The 18,247-nt window shown below is 47.7% G+C and overlaps 10 protein-coding genes; 5 read left to right on the plus strand and 5 right to left on the minus strand.

Annotated features, from left to right (window-relative positions):
- Position 1: 1 nt before the first annotated feature.
- FFUJ_11161 (related to L-amino-acid oxidase) lies at positions 2–2,556 on the minus strand (the record flags this gene model as incomplete). XM_023570028.1 has 5 exons in its annotated part: positions 2–1,328; positions 1,377–1,487; positions 1,541–1,774; positions 1,828–2,034; positions 2,087–2,556. 5 exons carry the CDS (start codon positions 2,554–2,556, stop codon positions 2–4), a joined length of 2,349 nt encoding a protein of 782 aa, XP_023437156.1.
- Positions 2,557–4,313: 1,757 nt separating this feature from the next.
- FFUJ_11162 (uncharacterized protein) lies at positions 4,314–5,693 on the plus strand (the record flags this gene model as incomplete). The annotated part of the gene is made up of 1 exon (XM_023570029.1): positions 4,314–5,693. One exon carries the CDS (start codon positions 4,314–4,316, stop codon positions 5,691–5,693), a length of 1,380 nt encoding a protein of 459 aa, XP_023437157.1.
- Positions 5,694–6,446: 753 nt separating this feature from the next.
- Positions 6,447–8,115, plus strand: FFUJ_11163 (related to purine-cytosine permease; the record flags this gene model as incomplete). XM_023570031.1 has 4 exons in its annotated part: positions 6,447–6,670; positions 6,729–6,896; positions 6,955–7,306; positions 7,375–8,115. The coding sequence occupies 4 exons, from the start codon at positions 6,447–6,449 to the stop codon at positions 8,113–8,115; spliced, it is 1,485 nt and encodes a 494-aa protein (XP_023437158.1).
- A 157-nt stretch (positions 8,116–8,272) lies between these two features.
- FFUJ_11164 (GLO1-Glyoxalase I) lies at positions 8,273–8,970 on the minus strand (the record flags this gene model as incomplete). XM_023570032.1 has 2 exons in its annotated part: positions 8,273–8,320; positions 8,392–8,970. The coding sequence occupies 2 exons, from the start codon at positions 8,968–8,970 to the stop codon at positions 8,273–8,275; spliced, it is 627 nt and encodes a 208-aa protein (XP_023437159.1).
- Positions 8,971–9,329: 359 nt separating this feature from the next.
- Positions 9,330–10,700, minus strand: FFUJ_11165 (probable Xaa-Pro aminopeptidase; the record flags this gene model as incomplete). The annotated part of the gene is made up of 1 exon (XM_023570033.1): positions 9,330–10,700. The coding sequence occupies one exon, from the start codon at positions 10,698–10,700 to the stop codon at positions 9,330–9,332; it is 1,371 nt and encodes a 456-aa protein (XP_023437160.1).
- Positions 10,701–11,591: 891 nt separating this feature from the next.
- FFUJ_11166 (uncharacterized protein) lies at positions 11,592–13,231 on the plus strand (the record flags this gene model as incomplete). XM_023570034.1 has 4 exons in its annotated part: positions 11,592–11,639; positions 11,691–11,916; positions 11,969–12,321; positions 12,380–13,231. 4 exons carry the CDS (start codon positions 11,592–11,594, stop codon positions 13,229–13,231), a joined length of 1,479 nt encoding a protein of 492 aa, XP_023437161.1.
- Positions 13,232–13,376: 145 nt separating this feature from the next.
- Positions 13,377–13,838, minus strand: FFUJ_11167 (uncharacterized protein; the record flags this gene model as incomplete). The annotated part of the gene is made up of 1 exon (XM_023570035.1): positions 13,377–13,838. The coding sequence occupies one exon, from the start codon at positions 13,836–13,838 to the stop codon at positions 13,377–13,379; it is 462 nt and encodes a 153-aa protein (XP_023437162.1).
- A 628-nt stretch (positions 13,839–14,466) lies between these two features.
- Positions 14,467–15,384, plus strand: FFUJ_11168 (related to bifunctional 4-hydroxyphenylacetate degradation enzyme; the record flags this gene model as incomplete). The annotated part of the gene is made up of 1 exon (XM_023570036.1): positions 14,467–15,384. The coding sequence occupies one exon, from the start codon at positions 14,467–14,469 to the stop codon at positions 15,382–15,384; it is 918 nt and encodes a 305-aa protein (XP_023437163.1).
- Positions 15,385–15,840: 456 nt separating this feature from the next.
- Positions 15,841–16,335, plus strand: FFUJ_11169 (uncharacterized protein; the record flags this gene model as incomplete). Its single annotated transcript, XM_023570037.1, has 1 exon — positions 15,841–16,335. The coding sequence occupies one exon, from the start codon at positions 15,841–15,843 to the stop codon at positions 16,333–16,335; it is 495 nt and encodes a 164-aa protein (XP_023437164.1).
- Positions 16,336–16,858: 523 nt separating this feature from the next.
- FFUJ_11170 (related to 2,3-dihydroxybiphenyl-1,2-dioxygenase) lies at positions 16,859–18,063 on the minus strand (the record flags this gene model as incomplete). XM_023570038.1 has 3 exons in its annotated part: positions 16,859–17,350; positions 17,414–17,989; positions 18,055–18,063. 3 exons carry the CDS (start codon positions 18,061–18,063, stop codon positions 16,859–16,861), a joined length of 1,077 nt encoding a protein of 358 aa, XP_023437224.1.
- Positions 18,064–18,247: the final 184 nt, after the last annotated feature.

Raw genomic sequence — 18,247 nt, forward strand, 5'->3', positions numbered from 1 at the left:
TCTACGAAGCTTGATAGGTGTCCTTCTTATCCACTCCCAATTCATAGAAACTCTCGATTAAACTCAAAACAGCCAGAGCAGCACCGTAGGTCATGTCAACATGTTCCTCGTTGGCCTCCTTCTCAGGGCTAGCAGTCAATTCCTGGTCCTTGGTCGTCCAAAATTGTCTTGTAGGCATCTCCTCTGGCAGAGGATGGAAAGGCAAGCCACTGGGCATATCGCCGTGCTTCTTCAAAGGTAGGCTGATGTTCTTGTCACTATCAGACCCAGTTCTGAGAAGTTTCAGGACGATGTCATACGCCTCAAACTTCTCGTTGCCGTTTTGGAGACCTTGGAACATGACATACACGGCTCGGACAACGCTTTCCAGTGCACCTACGATCCATGCATGGTGGGACGAGGCTGCCTCTCCGACAAGATACAGTTGGCCCAGTGCGTTAGGCTTGATGATCTCTTGCCACATATTGGAAAACTGCCCGGGACCGAAATACGCGAATGCTCCTGACATGTGTTGGTCTCTATACCAGTCGTAGCCGTGGTGGTCAATGTATTGGTCTTCAAGGAAGGTGACCAACTTCTCAAACGGAAATTCAATTCGAGCATGAAGACGGGCTAGGTCGTGAATGATGAGTCGCTTGAGCTCCGCATCGTCTTGCGTTGTGTTATTGGAGCAGAGGGCACCAATACGCTGGGCATCTTGACCCCAGGTATACGAACACAGAAGCACGGCGGGCTTTGTAGGATCCCACTTGTCCTCACCCTCGTTTGACTTGATATTGTACGATGGGTACACACAGACGCGCAGGGGCAAGTCTGTTCGCGATACGCCACCTTTGGCAATGTTGAATGGCGGCGTCTGCCACCACGCAGTTCGGAACTTCATGCCGACTTTGGAAGAGGCACCATACCCAAGAGCTCGGATGGCCTGCTTAGTACCCCAAGACAAACCAGCATCCGAAAGCTCCATACGCTGAAGGGCACCGAGCGTGGTACTGTTGAAGATGGCAAAGTACTCCCTGTCCTTTGTCTCGACCTTCTTGGTCTTTGGATCTGTTCTGGTGGTTTTGATCTTCATGGCGGTATACTCGCCGGCTTTGCGCTCTCGACGAAGCGGAACTTGAGCGTCGATTGATTGAACCTTGGTGTTGTATTCAATGCGCTTCTTGATCTTCAAAGCCATACGCTTGGCAATATCCTGAGCGCCGCCATCAACGCACCACCAATACTGGATGTTCTTAGTTGCTGGGTCGTTGTCCATGTCGGGTGTATGGAAATCGAGCTCTTCCAGGACACACTCTGTGAGGGATTGGTCATACCAGCCTGTACCACTACCAAGAGTGAGTGATTAGGAATTGAATTTTTGATACAACACTTACTAGGTCATTGTCTCGAGATACTCGATAGTGTTGTAGTTAAAACCAGGGCCCTGGGGGAAGTCATCTCCAGCTGGAGGCTCGGGCTCTTCCCCTTCTTCTCTCAGGTGGCCTCTGTGATCTCAAGTCAGTTTTGCAAATCCTTTCAACAAGTGAGGAATACTTACGAGCCAAGGAATTGCCGAACGCTCATATGATCGGCTTTCATGAGAAGATCCCATAACCTTTGAGATGCTGGCCCTCTCGGCCTACGTTCCCCGTCTTTACCGACACTCTTGAATCCTTGCTTCTCCTCCTCTTCCTGTTCAGCGATTGCCGCCTTGAACTTCTCTTTTGCAACCTTTGTGAAGACCTTGAGCGCTTCGCTGACTAGCTCACTGGGGTCGGTCTTAAGGAGGCGCCTATGCAGAGGTCAGATGGAATCCTAGTACTTTATGTTTTCCTGGCGACATACTCTGGTCGGATCTTGCCGTTCGGAGGAAGACCTTCGTTGACCTGGTACGGGTCATTCGCCTTTTTCTTTGGATCCCAGACATTACCTCTGGTGGTTATATCGTTAAAGTAGGCGGGACATTGGTCAAGCTCGTCCTTTAAATAATACGGAATCAGGCCCGGCTTGCTTTCCTGGGTAATTCCGATGTAGTGGAACAGCTGAAATGTTCTTGAGAATATTAGATATTGACTTCTCTGTTCGTCTTATCAGGTTATCTTACCTCTTCATAATAGTGTTATTGGGAAAGCGCATGGCACCGACATCGTAGTAGTCGTGCTCCTCATCAGAGAAGTGGTGGGTGTATAGACGTCCACCAAGCCTTTCCGCACCAGCAGCCTCAAGGATGTCGTAGCTGATCTTGAGTCCTTTGCCCTTGAGCTCCTCATGGCCATTCAGCCAATCAAACAGTAGGGCAGCGAACAAGCCAGCCACGCCAGCGCCCACAATGCCGACGCTGATCTTACCCTGCTCCTCGGGGATGTAACCTGGGCCAGTGGACTCCTTGGTCTTCTCTCGGATTGAACCAATGCTATCGTTTGCATCAAACTTAGCAGGAACAGACTCCTTCAGGCGTTCGATGAGACCTTTGAGATCATAATCCATCGTCGCCTTGGCGACATCACGAGCCCACATATGTTTGTAGGACTTTGTGAATTGATGGACTTCTGTAAAGGTATCTTGCGAAGACATGATGGGAACTGAATGTTTGGAATTGAGGTAAAATATGTGAAGTGATTGCTGCAAAGAATATCAGTATGATCATCCAGCATAGGGTCTGTCCTTTATGAATTCACGTCAGATTTCCTGACACAAGAAACCCACGCTTTGATATTCAGCCAAATCTCCCCTCATTAACTGGTAGTGACGTATTGAACACACATGCCGAAAGTGGCGAGAAGATGGTTAGCTGAGTCTGAGTATGCTCCCAATAGACCTTTCCCTTTTCAGCGACTACACTGTTTCCTGCACAAATGAGGTATTGAATATCGCGGAACATTACGCGAAGGTGGATACCGGAGTCTCAATATACTTTCAGCTACTCTTCTTATTTCTGACGACAGCAGTTTTCTATTGAACCATCTGTTGCATATACTTACAGGCCAGTGGCTTAACTTATAATGGCTGGCTGACTTGGAACATTGCAGCGGCATTTCTGGCCTTTCCTGACTGGACTGGACTGCTGGGAGGAGAGAATGAAGTTGCCTCCTATAGGGTGATTCTACTTGCTGATGCCCTTCGATGTAAAGGTGGCTAGCTGAGGTCAGTGGATGGAGACTGAGTTCCTTCACACCGCTCATCAAGAACATACCGCATATCTCAGAATTCACATACCTCTCATTGCAAGGCCTCAATGGTGGCTGAAACTCTATGCGTATTCGAGGACCCAGAGTGTGACGATTCTGATAATGTGGCTGGCTGAAGAGAATAGCTGTAGAGGATTGTGTCACATATTCATTCCTCATCAACGATGTCTTAAACTGCACAGTCAATAAGCTTTGTATTTTACCAAGTTTGACCAATAACCGTTTTGATATTTGGGATATATGCACCACTATGCATAGCCCTTAGATCCTGTCGCAACAGAACCAATTATAGCTGCAGGAATAGTGGATGGTGCGAACATGTTGGCATCGATATTGCTGTATGCAGGTTTGCAGCACGCAGACGTGGCTGGTCTCGAAGGTTATAAAAATGGCGCTGAAAGAAAGAGCTGAAATGTCTACTCCAGTAAGGTCTGTCTGCATGCCGCTGTACTACCCCGCAACAGTGCAGAGGTATTGAATGTGCCAGGCAGCTTTGGTGATTAATTTTGTGGCTGATTTGCTGAAAAAGAGTCTAGCCCCAGGATGGCCCAGATGTGGATAGGCAATGTCTCACTTCCGGCGGCTGGCAAAGCCTTTCGGGCGCTTTGCCCCGAAATTTACGAGGTCTTTAAAGGTATCTACTCCCTAGAACTTCGGAATATTACTCTCGGAGGGTGTGATGTTAGTATTCAAGACTTATGCCCATTGCCCATTGCCCAGAGGATTCACAGGTGTTTGCAACTGCGGGGTTCTGAAACACTTCCATTCACTAAGAGAATCCCGAATCTCCATGGTTGAGCATGTTTTAATTATCGGTCTGGGCAAAGAGCCTAAGGCAAATGTTTCCCAGATTGGCTTCGCATGTATCTTCACCTTACTGTATCAGCCAGCCACAACTCGTGAAAGCATGTTCTGGACCGAGTCTTTGATGAAGAAGGTAAACCGAATCACCTAGACCCTATAGGTCATTGTTGTCCAAGATGGTTCGACTTGTTGAAAGTAGGAATGCAGACAAAAAGTGCATCGAGCGGATCGACAATCGGAAGATAAAAGACTAATTAAATCCCATAAAACTTACTCCTCATCAAGCTAACATCTCAACCAAGTTCTATCAATATTAACTCTTTGTCTTTGTCCGCTACCATGGGCATCTCCCTTGGGGATCTTGCCCCGGCTATTCCCGTCGTCAGTATCAAGGTCCCAGAAGGCTTTAGCTATGGACCTACTGCTCTTCAACCAACTCTCCAAGAGTATGATGAAACTTCCAAAAATGGGGGTTACTCAGACGTCACGGATGAGAATGGCAATGGGCTCGGGATACCTCTCGCTCCATCTCTAGATGTCCTGGACAAGTTCACAGGCACTTTCAAGGGCTTTGGATTCAACACTATCTTCAGGCCTTTGAGTCGAAATCCGAAGACTATTACAAAGTTTCCCAAGACCCCGACCGACAAAAGTGCCAGCAATCTGCTCCAGCTCAACCTGACTGGCGAAACCCAAGTGTTTAGCGAGGTGTTACTTGAGAAGGTGCCCAATCGTGGTTTGTTTGATCAAGCCGACATTGACCTTATTGGTCGGCCATACACGCAGTCCATTGTCGATGCAATGCCAGATGAACATGGGAATTTCCCTAACCCCCCGCCTGTCATCCACTTTGAGCCTGGACTGTGGATGCGTGTGCCTCAGGTAGAGGACATGCCGGAACTTGCAGCCTCTTTTTGCCGCATGGGTTCTATTCCCCACGGTACAACTATCAACGCTCAAGGATTTCAAGCTGCGCGTACATCCAAAGGCGCCCCTGATATTGATTCCACTGATATCACTCCACTTGTGATCCCGCAATTTGGCATCCCTCCTATTAAGCCTCAGGACACTGTTACTGAGTTGGAAAAGAAACGATTTGAGAACCAGGACGCCGACAAAGACACTACTCGTCGCCTTCCCCAAGACCTTGGCAAATTCATTGCCAATGGGACTATCACCCAGCAGATTATCAATGATCCAAACACAATTCTGAGGCAGGCCAACGAGGGCAAAGATATCATCCAGAACACCATGTTTATTGTTTCGACCAATGCTCCTCGCGGTGCCTTTGGCGGCGGGACATCAAATATTGGATTCAACATCGGCTCTGATGAGGGCAAGGAGGCAGACGCTTCGCGCGAGAAGAAAAGCGGCAACGCCAACGCTGTCGACGTGTCGGCTCAGTACTGGGTCTCCAAGATCCGTGCTGAGGTCGAGCTTGATCCTTCCATGCGTGTTGGCCAAACGGTTTCTCCTGCTTCTCAAGGCCCCAGAGACGCTGTGCCGGAATTCTTCATCGACAAAGACGTCGAGATTCCATCATCAAAGAAGTCTGTGACTGTCGCGTATGACCAGATTCAGTACTCTCAAATGGTGATGCTTGATTTCAATGGACTCAAGTGGCCTCATGTTACTGTTGCAACTCTTGCTCCCATTGTGAGCCTTGAAAAGCCAACCCTCTCTTCTGCTATTAAGTATGTTAAAGAATCGTCGACATGATATAACTGTTGGGGAGTGTGCTTTCGGCGATAGTTTCTGATTATAGTACGTATTAAAATTAATAAATCTTCTTTATTGAAGGGTTTTTTAAGTTCCATCTTTGAGGCTGTCATTGGCTATAAAATGTTTTTCACCTCGCAGTCAAGGGACTGTCACAAGGCTGGGCGATAAAGTCCATCCGTAGACGCGTTATCGAACTTTAAGTACCAGCTCTGACATGGGACCTGGTTGGACCATCTATAGCTAACGCGGAACTTAATCCTCATCCAAGCTTGACATGAGATATCATGGAGAAATTAGATAAGCTTGACCTATTAAACTTATGGAATTATGGCTGTTACGTAGCTACACACTTATCGCAAATCCAATAATTAAATGGATATTCGGCACCTGTATCGCTATCTGTCGTTATCGCGCCTTTTTGACTCGTTGATATATTGATTGTGGTGGAACAACGTTGCGCTAACGGCTACGACGGCAGACATTGGGACTTGTACTCCGTTCTCCGTGGATCTTATCAAATCGGTGACCGGCCCACTCCGGGCACGCAACTCCCTTGCCACCGCAAATTGCCGATAGGCATAAATTTCTCAGCTTGGAATCGATGGTCCATCTAGTATATCCTGTCCGACTCTCCCGAATGCTCTGACCGGTTTTGTGAACCAGGTCACTGTTCAACTAGACTCTACCTTCCTACGCCTGTCTTAATATTCAACACATCACTTGCATCGCCTGCTAGTGAGGGTCACAAAGATGGGCAAGTCAGAAAAGACAGGCGTTGCCGCGGCCGATCCGCCCGTAGACGTATCTGAGGCAGAGTCCCAGGCCCTAAGCCGTTCAACGATATGGCTCGATCGACTCAAGAGATGGGGATTAGAAACGCGAGGAATGCAACCAGTGCCCCTTGAAGAGAGAACTGATACTCGATTCATCAACATATTCTTCCTGTGGTTCACCATGAACGTCAACATCCTGCCGTGAGTCTGAGGAATACGTCTCTTAACATACAAATGCTAATCACAGCGCTTATCACAGTATCGTCACAGGCATGCTTGGAACTCTGGGCTTCGGTCTCTCACTAAAAGACTGCTCACTTCTGATCTTATTCTTCAGTATGCTATGTTGTGCATTCCCGGCGTACTGCAGCACATTCGGCTCTCAGACTGGTCTGCGACAGATGCTTATTTCGCGCTTCACCTTTGGGTAAGTAAAGAGTTTCACCTGACGGCCAAGGTCTATCTTCTCACACCTACTGCTTTAGATACTATTTCATCGTCATCATGGTCATCCTCAATCTGTGTACAAATGCCGGTTTTGGCATAATCTGTTCTGTCACAGGCGGCTCGACTCTTGCTGCCGTTTCCAGTGGCTCAATCAGCAGCACTGTTGGAATTGTCATCATCTCTATTATCGCAATGGTGGTATCTTTTATCGGATACAAGTTCCTCCATCAGTATGAGCGCTACTCGTGGATTTTTAATCTGGTAGCCATTATTATCGCCACTGGTGTTGGTGGAAAGCACCTGAGCAACCAAGTTGAACAGCCAGCAGCATCGGCATCTACGATTGTTAGCTACGGCGGTGTTATCGCAGGCTTTATCATTCCCTTTTCTGTAAGCTATACACAAAAAAGCTCGCCGCTGCCTGTATGACAATGAGCATAACTGACTCTTGATAACAGGCCTTGGCTGCTGACTTCTCCGTTTACTGCCATCCCAAAGTCTCTACGTGGCGTATTTTTGCCTACACGTATGCCGGGATATTCTTCCCTGTCGTTACCCTCATGATCCTGGGAGCTGCCATTGGCGGAGCAACACCCAACGTCGTGTCCTGGAAAGACGGCTACGATCGATTCACCGTGGGCGGTGTCATGCAGGCGATGCTTCTCCCCGCAGGAGGTTTCGGCCGATTTGTCGCCGTGTTGCTGTCACTGTCTGTGATTGGAAACCTTGCAGCATCCATATACTGTATCTCACTCAACTTCCAGCTGCTGGCCCCCTTCATGCTCAAGGTACCGCGCAGCCTTTTCACCATTGTCTACACTGTTGTGGCCATCCCGGTATCTATACAAGCCGCCAAGTCGTTCTTCGATAGCCTGGAGAACCTGATGTATCTCATTTCCTACTGGGCCGCTGGCTATGTGGCTGTCATTGCTACCGAGCATTTTGTGTTCCGAGGAGCTGATTTCTCAAGGTACAACCCAGATCACTGGGACCAGCCTACTAAGTTGCCGACAGGACTTGCGGCAATTGGTGCTATGGGAATCGCGTTTGGCTTGACAGTTCCTTGTATGTCGCAAGAATGGTATACTGGTCCTATTGCTAAGACAACAGGAGACATTGGGTTTGAGGTTGAGCTGGTTCTTGCCGCCCTTCTCTACGTTCCGCTGCGATGGGTTGAACTTAAGTTCCGTCCTATTTAAAGTGAAATCCTTATTTAGATGCTATTTTAAGACTGCAACTTATTTATTGTTTAAATGACTTTAAACTTGCTACTTTGTGAGCATGAGTGAACTATGAAGTAACAACCCTCGACCTTGCTGCCTGATAAGGGAGCGTGAGACCCGTCACCATATCGGATCATTGAGCTTGAAGCTTCTGAGGAACCAACTCTACAGTATATCCATCCTAGGTATAATCGTTAGCTATTGAACTTTGAACCGTACCGGCTTGCCGTGGTGGCAGGGGTTGTCACGCACTGGATCTTTCACGAATGCAATCTGTTCAAATACAAGCTGGTAAGCAGGATGAAGATTGCCTAGTCCGATTTTCTTTTCCGCCTCCCATTGGCTTAGTGGAACATCTTGTCGCGTGGCGGCGCCCAAATCTTTGATTACCACGACACCGTGATTTCTCAAGCGTTCAACAGCGCGGGGAACATCAGGCACGGAGAACCCGATATGTCCGAGGCCCAGATTAGGCGGTTCATTTCCAGTACTGTAGTAGCCCTCGGGCTCATTTTCTGACCCGTGCACGTGGTATAGTTCAATAAGTCCTGGGGTATAGGCTAGCTGAGATAGAGTATCACGGCCAAATTTGGCCGGATCTGCGCGATGCTCTTCTGTTTGAGGGTAACCAAGATAATAAATTGTAAAGGGGCCAGTATTCATGGTGAAAACAGTTCGCATGCCCATCAGGTCGATATAGAAGTGTAGAGATTTCACTGGATCTCGGATGCGCAACATGACGTGGAACAACGTGTAGCCAATTGTAGGATCATCTGGCGTCAAGGGTTGATCAGTGCCTAGGCCATTAGCCATAAACTGCCCAACAGGCATATCTGTACTTGATGATGGTAAGGGTGATTGAGACATGGGCTGAGATGCAAAGAATTCTAGGATCTGTTTGATTATCTTGGGGTTTCCATGTCGATCCAATACAGTATTTAATACTCTGTACGAAAAGGTTACAAGCCGAAAGTAGTACGCTGCCGCGGTACGTTGCCGCAGATCACTGCCGCAGCAGGGGACTATTTTAAAGCTTTTAGCGAGTGAGACTGTAAATATATTACAACTTCAGACTTGGAATAATTATCCTAGCCTATATAGAGTCAGTAATAAAAAGAACAGTTAATATATATAAAGAATTAATAATAATATATAAATTACAAGCATAAAGTAATATTAGCTACTTAGGGTCAGTCGCGTAAGAAACTTTCTTCAAATGGGTAATGAGTCAGTAGTTCATAGCCCGTATTGGTCACAAGCAGCTGGTTCTCCAACTTTACTCCGTCCTTGCCGTCAACTTCACCAACATAAGCCTCAACGCACAGCACCATGCCCTCTTGGAGTTCTCCTTCATAACCATATGAGTTAAAGTCCTCAGGGTAGCGAATGCATGGATACTCGTCGCAGAGCCCTACACCGTGAAACATGACGCCATAGCGCTGAGCGCGGCAGCTTTCAGGCAGACGATGTCCATTCTGTGTCAGTTCCGAGAATTTCACCCCGGGCTTGACCATCTCGGCATTGGCATTGATGTGTTCAAGTGCGATGCGATAAAGACGTTTCTGTTCTGCCGTAGGCTCGACGTCACCGCAGATCCAGGTACGCGACATATCCACGCACATACCGTATACACCAACAAGGTCAGTGTCGAGAGCCACCAAGTCACCATCGTGAAGGACCCGGGGGCCGCATTCTTGATACCAGGGGTTGGTGCGAGGTCCTGAACTAAGAAGACGAGTTTCAATCCATTCACCTCCACGACGGATATTTCCAGCATGTAGAGCGGCCCAGACGTCGTTCTCGGTAACGCCAGCGTGTATTGCCTGGCGCACTTCGGCGAGGGCGGCTTCACAGGAGGCAATGGCACACCGCATAGCTCGGATCTCGTCAGGGCCCTTGATCATACGCGCGTGCTCAGTAACAGCCTGCCCGTCACAAACTTCTATCCCCTTGGCTTCGAGGGCACGTAGTCCCGCAGCTTCGATACGGTCCACAGCTAGCCGACGGTTGTCTCCAGCATGATTTCGGAGTAGTTCATCGACTTGTGCACCGAAATTCTGAGCGTGTTCATTGGTACGGGGACCGGTTTCGAAGTAGAAGAATGAAGCACCAGCGCGTACTTCATTGATCAAAGGTAGATGGGAAGAGAGGTGCTCGCAGCCATGAAAATCCCATAGCACCAGGTAACCGCCTGCCGCGACGAAACAGGCGCGGGCAGGGTTATGTGCGGTCCAAAGCTGCATGTTTGTAGTGTCAGTGGCATAACGAATGTTGAGTGGATCGAATAGGAGGATGCCACCCAGGTCGCGAGCAATCAATTGCTCGCGAATGCGCTGCAACCGATAGGCACGCATTCTTGGTAGATGGGGCAATTCCAGACCCAGCTTTTCCCACTCACTGAACGCCAACGGAGTCGGTCCAATGTCTACTCGGTCGTTGTTGTCCTCAGAGCCATCAGGTTTCAGCGTATCGGTTCGCGGCTTGGTTGGGTCGATATGGCGAGAAATCTTAGGCAAAGCACAAAGTGAGCTAGGTTTGACTGGTTCCTCCTTCTCCTTCATCCTGGGTTCGAGTTGAGTCGCTCATCACTTTTTGGGTTGTTTTTGAGGGGTCAAAGAAGCTGTGCATAGAGCGATCGGAAGTGCCTGCGCATATCGATCTTTCAAGAGATGAATGGGATTTAAGTCTAGGCATCGGAGGTCTTCTTATCGTAATTGTATCACAAGCCCACAGCAGCAGGGCGTTATCGGGTTCAAGAGCCGAGTTCGTGGCAGGTGACATTGTTTCATGAATGAATCATAGACTACAAGTACGCCACCTCGGTTTCGCTGTCCGATGGTGGTGCCAACGGTTGTGACACGGTGATACGAGAGGGGTCAAAAGAAGCTTCAGCCCCAAAACAAAGGCAAAGAGCTGCGACCAGTAACACTTCCGGTAGTACTGGCCTACAGCAAATGCGAATATGAGCTTGGATCTTAGATCAGATGTATTTGCTTAGGAGATTCTGCAGTGGTTATGATATTTACACTAGTTATAAAAAAGCAATATAATAGTCAGGAACAATATAATAATCCATTTATTAAGTATCTTTATTATAATACTCAAAAAGAAATTTATTATAGTATTATATGTTACCTATCTAATCTATTTTATATATGGTTACTCTTTGTATAAACCTTTACGTACTGTGAATCTGAGATGCCTAGCTGCAGTAGCCTCAAAATTAGATGCTTACGCGCGCGGTTATGACATCAAGGCGTAGACTAGAGGCGTAAGGCTGACATTTGGAGCGGGGAGACTCAGTACCGCGAATGCCGATGGATTTTTCAGCAGAGAAACTTGTGACCTTTCCCGCAATTGGAGGTAATCGCAATAATCTCTCCGACTTAAATAATTTACTAAGACTTCACTGGAAGTATTGGCTTGGATTACTCCGCTTGTGAAGCTGCATGATGGTTACTTCCCGCGCTTGTTTACCTTGCAGAACCGCCAAGACAAAGGTGAGAGCCACTGGGACTGCATTGAGCCATCCTGGCTGACGATCATCGTAGTGCGACCTTAAGAGACCGACATGCGGCCTCTGCTCGAGGCGTGAAATCGTTTGTGGCGGATATGCGTCGGATTCTGACTACATGTTTCGTGATCAAAATGCAACGGCCAAAGTCAATTCTGAGCGAGCACGTCGTGGTATAAAACATACGGTCAATCCGTTTTGCCTCTATGATACCAATTCTGTCGATGATTTATGCGTCCTGAACGTCGACGCTCTGCAAACTTGTGAGCCCCCTTCCTTCTCTTGCCAAAGTACGGAATCCAGCTAACCAAAAAGCTTGGCTGACCATTCCCAGTCCTGTTCTTTTCAGGCTGGAGGACAGGATACTGGATACATTCTACGCGGAATGGGTCTCGAGACCTTGTGTAAATCTGAAGAATCCTGGATACCTTGATTTACTACCCGGGATGAAAGCCAAGTCTGCTCCAGCCTCTGCGCTGAACCTTGCAGTTGAGGCTTTTGCGTTAGCCAATGCAGGGAAGTTCGTGATTTGTAATGGAAACCTGAAGCAGATGGCATTTTCGAGATACGGTGCTGCACTGGCGTCTATTAGAAACGCGATTCTGCACCATACCCTCGTCGCCGATGATGCTACGTTGATGGCGATCATGACTATCGACATGTTTGAGGTAAATATATCGGCAACGGAATAGAACAGGGCATTGGGAAACTAACGAACAACTCTAGGTTGTTTTCATGGTCAGAGAAGAGCCCCTCAAACTTCACAACAATGCGATCGAGTATTTGCTTGCAGTCAGAGGAGCTGAGCAGATCGAATCCGACGTTGGACTTGCCCTCTTTCGAATGGCAAACCATCGTTTGCAAGTGAGACAACTCGGCCTCGGACTCGAACCTTTACCAGTACAGTTGGCCTGTGTCAATATGCTGGATCTATCCACCCCAAGATATAGTCTCAGCAAGATGCAACTTAAAGCTCAACAAACCCTCGCAATATCTCAAGATCTCGATTCCTTTCAGTTGGTAGATTTGTCACATTTGATTTACCAAATCCAAATGAATTTGGACGAGTATGAGCATTGGAAGGCCTGCCTTCCTGCGTCCTGGACGCCAAAACGTATCCGCCTTGCTGATCATAGTAAGGTTCTTCAGACGTTGATGGCACGTTCTTTGCCATTTACAGACTACATTTTGATTTACGAGGACTCATTCATTGCGCATCAAATGTCGTTTTTCTACCATGGACAACTAGCCTTGAGGTCGGCATTGATTGACGCTCTTTTTGCGATGAGAAACATGTCTCTGGACCAACTCGATTTGGAGCGGGAAATTGAGATACATCAAATGGCTACATCAAACTTAGCAGATATCCTTGTTGAGTCGAGCACCCCGTTATTGGCCTCTATCCAGATTGATGATTGTGGCTCACTCTATCTCACTCAGGAAAGGATCACTCTCTGCTATACTCGTGGAATATGCTGGGCTGTTCAGCAGGAGAAGCGAGTGTCAGCTCAACACAAAGACTTTACGTACAGACTTGAGAATTGGATTCGACAACAAATTGCTTTGGCATGTCAATAAGTCAACAGACCCGTTACCTAAGCTGGGACAGTATCTAAGCTTCGTGGCCCGCTCGCCGGCCTCGCTTTCAGACTCTTCTCACTCTCCCCGCTTCTAATCCTCTTGATCAAATCCATCATATCAAAATCTACACCCAGCGGATTCGTCAAATAGGCCTCTGACTGCATATACTCCGCCGCTTCCTCCAACGTATCAAAATTCTCAACCTGCAACTCAAGCGTATTCCCATCAGGATCATGATAGTACAGACTGGTAGTAGGGCCACATGATTGATGCACCAAAATGGCTCAATACCATTTTCCTTCCGCTGAAGATAGGACATAGCGAGGTCGGTGAGGGATGAGTAGGAGAAGGCGATGTGCTCAAGACCGCATGTCTTTGAGTCTTTATTGGCGATGTCCATGTTGACTATACCAATGCGGTGATGTTCATCGTCGTAGGTAAGGAGATGCATGAAATCATTTTCAAAATTGATTTGGGCTTGGAGAAAGGTCTGATAGTAGGATGAGAGACGGAGGAAGTTGTTGGTACGAAGTACCACGTGCGCTAATTTTACTGGCTTCAGGACAGTCTTGCCTGGATTGTCAAAATCGACGGTGCTGATCATTTTGATGAATTTGCCGGCGTGATGAAAGAGAGATGTGTAGATTGATAACTAGGTCCAACTCAATTACTGTCGATGCTTTATACCCCATATTTGCAGTGCCTACTGAAGGACTTTCGCCCTCAACACGGGTCAAGATTCACAGCCTAGTACTGTGGAGGTTAGGATCTCACTGACTGCAGTTAGCCTAAAAGGGCCATGCATCCGATGTGAGACCTAGACCTAAAGAGGCCATGCATGCGTAAAAGTGATCGACAAAAGTGATTGTCGATCACCTTCTAGCCTCTGGCTCCTACCAACATCTTGTTCATACAACCAACAACACATTGCTGGAATGCCGACGATACCGACTCCGACATTCCCGTTCAGGCTTCAACACGATACTGTAAGACCTAGGATCGAAGCAATGTTGACCAGATATAATGCTTCATTATGACGTCAGGCAAATGCGCTACAGCTATTGGTGCTTGTGACTACCCAGGTAGGGCTGACTATGTTCGTCTCACAGCAGAAGTAGTTGCACTCATATAAAGGCCGAGCCATCATCACGTTGGGCTGTAGTGCCAAATCAACTTAAGTCAATACATTATCTACCTACCGACAGAGCAAGCTGCTTCATTACCTACCAGAAATGTCCCCCAACAGAGTATCATTTGGACTCGCTACTATTCGCAACGCAGATGAAAACCTCGAGGCTGCAGTTGTAGTCAAGCAATGGGTATACCCACTGTCATCCCTTGATGAGTCTTTCCACGGTCGCACTGTCTTTGACCTGCTCCAGGATTGGTCTCGGGCGTGCTCTTCGCTGCAACAGTTTGCATCACGAGTAGTCAACGGAGATGCACAAGTCGGTAGACACCAAATTCAGCTCAAAGACGCAAACTTTCATACGCCAATCTGCTACCCTAACAAGCTCCTTGCAGTCGGGGCTAACTATTCAGGTCATCTCAAAGAGATGGGCCTTTCTGTGGAGAAATGGAATCCTATGCCGTTCTTCAGTTGTCCGCCTACCAGCACGATCGTGGGACCTGGAAAGACAGTTCCTCTCCCACCAACAACTAAGCAGTTTGACTGGGAGTGCGAGTTGACAGTTGTGATGGGAAAAGGGCTCAGAAACGCGGCTCAAGAGCAGGCTGCAGAAGCTATCGCTGGATACACTATTGGCCTTGATCTCAGCTGTCGCGATCTCTTCCAGACTGGTCCCCAAGGCTTGGTGGACATCATACGCGGCAAAGCACAGCCTGGAATGAAACCTTGCGGGCCCGTCTTTTGGCCTAAGGAGTGCATTGGAAATTTGGATAATGTGCCTGTCAAATTGTGGCTTAACGGTGATTTGATGATGGATGGGTCCACCAGCGAGATGATTCGGAGCCCAGCAGAATGCATTGCTGAGATGAGCCAGATACTGCCTCTGGACCCTGGAGATATGGTGATGACTGGAACGCCTTCTGGATCTGCTAGATCGCATGGAAATAGATGGCTGGTGAAAGGAGACTGTATCAAAGCTCAGATAGGTGATATGGAACCCCTGGATGTTGAGGTGTACTGAATCATCGCGGATGGTATAGCCCCCGTTCGCTAGACGTCTATTTGAACACTCTTCTTAAGTCTATGAACAACATTTCTAGTCTTTATTATCTACATAGCATATCTACAGATCAATGTGAAAACCATTGAGAATGATAAAACGCTAGTATAATCTTAAAATTACAAGAGATGTGGTATCTGGGACAAGGCCATTAGCTAGGAACTCAGATCAGCAGCACCCAGAACTTAGATTCAATAAGAGGCTTTCTGATGTCATCGTCAGCGCACTAAAACAAAAGCTCGGTATGTCGGGTTCGGCCTTATTGATCGACGCGAGCGGCAATCATGTTACTCTTGCCGATCTGAACATCTTTCGGAAGTATCGGCCTGGGAATTATATAACAGCAATGGATGAAGCAGCAGATTCAGCTCATCGAACTTGAACAAACAGCATTCAACATTACCTTTAGCTGTCACAATGGCGCAACTACAGCCAAAAAAGCCACAATCCTTTAGTGGTATCAATCATCTGAAGCTGCCCTGCAACGACATCCTCGAGACTGGAAGGTTTTACGAAACTATCTTTCCTATGACGCGCATCATGCAATACAACCATTACACGCCAGACCACAAGCTCTTTGCCATCATGCTCACGCACGAGCCCACAAAGCTCATCATCGAGCTACGCCATGTGCCTGGACAAGCTGAAGCGCAGAAGGGTTGGGACCCTATTACATGGGGCGTGGGTACTCGCGCAGACCTGGAAGAGTGGGGGATGTGGCTGGATGGGCATGCGGTGAAGAGGAGCAAGATATTCGCAGGGATAAAAGGCTGGGTCATGGCTTGTGAAGACCCTGATGGAAGGATTGTGAGGTTGTATGTGGAAGATGAAGATCATGAGTGGACGGACCACCCTGATCAGGATGCATATTGGCTTGGAACTATTGTGGCGAATCCTACACAGGAGTCCTAAACCAGAGATATTTAGAGAAGCTGAATATCTGTATATTCACAGAAAATAAGAGAAAATATCCTGCCGGATATAGCGGCTTTATTAGATTATGTATTGAAGCTGGTGATCTTTTTAAAAAGTGAGAGGACTGTCAGAGGCATCTCCTCTCTGCCAAAGCGCAGTTTAATATCGATCCCCATTTTGGATTGACGGGAATGATCTGCAGGATCCCGGAAAACTTACATCACAAACGGCTAAGCCTAAAACCGCCGTGCATCCGAAGAATAGATGCAGCTATGAGGCTAAGTGAAGAATCACACTATTTTCCATGGCCACTCATACTTGCACACAGGCAAATCCAGTTATTGTCCTCCGTTGACCAAGTCTCCGCAATCCTAGGCCAAACCCTGGGGGCAAATGCGGATTGATCATCAAAAACCCGCTTTTGATGTCACATAGCGCAGGCCACAAGCGAAGTAACCTGAATTACATAGCTACCAAAAGTAGAATAGTTACCAATGCTATCCTATTCTTAGAGGTTTTCTTAATCAAGAAAACCATCTGGCACTTCTGGGCCCCAGACTGCTAGGCTCTCATTTCCTGCCGGTAAATAAGAAACTGGCGTATCCTTGTTAACCAAGTCGCCGTCTGCATAATGCTCAATCATGTTCCCCGTAGTATCCCACCAATAGTCAAAAATCTGGCTTCCCAAGATATGACGTCCAACACCCCAAACGCTTTTGTACCCTTTCTTCGCCAGCCACTCGTGGCCCAGCTTCTGGGTATCAAAATCATGAACTTCGAAGGAGCAGTGATGCACATGAGATTTCTGACCTGCTGGAATGGTATTCAGGAAGATTGTATGATGGTCGACACAGTCGTTTCCTCTGTCTATGTGAGCGAAGAGTGCTACCTCGCGCCTGTTGTTGCTACTGTCTTGGACGTAAAGCATATCGGTGGGTACAAAGTTGAAATTTCGAGTATACCAGTCAAGCTGCTTACCGAAATCCTGGACGCAGAGTCCGTAGTGACCAAGCTGTTTTCCCTATCAGTACTGGTGCAAACAGCTGGATTTGAGTAAATATTTATGTCATCTGACCTTGTGCACCGCTGCTGGTCCCTCGCTAAACCGCTGGAATCTACGTTTGCGTGGCTTCTCATCTTCAAAGTTGACTATAAGCCTGTCGGGCATCTTTCCCACTTCGGCTGGTTCCTGTCCGTGGATGAAATTTATTGGCAAGCCTTCGGGGTCGTAGACAGTCACCAGCGAGCCGCCTCCTGGTGCCTCAACAATTTGTTGGATGTGACTAGCTCCCTCGATTTTGGAGGCCTTGACGAGATCATCATAAGTCTCGACCTCGAATGTCCCACCGAGGAACTGTTTAGGCCCCTTCTGCGCATAGTAGACATACTGGTCAACCCCATAGCCTCGGAACCAAATGGCGTCCTCTGTCTCCTTGGCCGCAATCATGCCAAAGTCGTAGAGAAAAGTGCGGATGCTTTCAAGGTCTGGGTGCTGGTAACGCATATGCACCAGCCTGGTCGTGCGGATCTGATCCGACGGACTGATGCCGCGTTTCTGCTGCCACTCGGCGGTAGTAGTCTGTCCACTGGTGTCGTTGGCCTCAACATCCAGCACCGAGGCGCCAGTATTGAATTTTAAGGTAGTTGGAGTCTGATAGGTAGCCAGTTGTTAATAACGGTGGCGGTTCAAAAGTCCGACAGGCATTTAATACGTACGGTAGTCATTGTGATCTAGTCGGGGAAAGTCGCTACTATGTTTTGAAGATATGATATATTGGCCAATGTGCTATTGTTATTTGTAACAAGAACTGTGTTTTATGGCCAACTAGAAGTATTTTATAGTACACTGTCTTCAGTTTGTATCCGATGCCGATGTGAATGCCGTGCGGAATACTGGCTATGTGGGGTA

The sequence above is a fragment of the Fusarium fujikuroi genome, chromosome FFUJ_chr10 (genome assembly GCF_900079805.1).
Source record: "Fusarium fujikuroi IMI 58289 draft genome, chromosome FFUJ_chr10".
NCBI classification, from domain to species: domain Eukaryota; kingdom Fungi; phylum Ascomycota; class Sordariomycetes; order Hypocreales; family Nectriaceae; genus Fusarium; species Fusarium fujikuroi.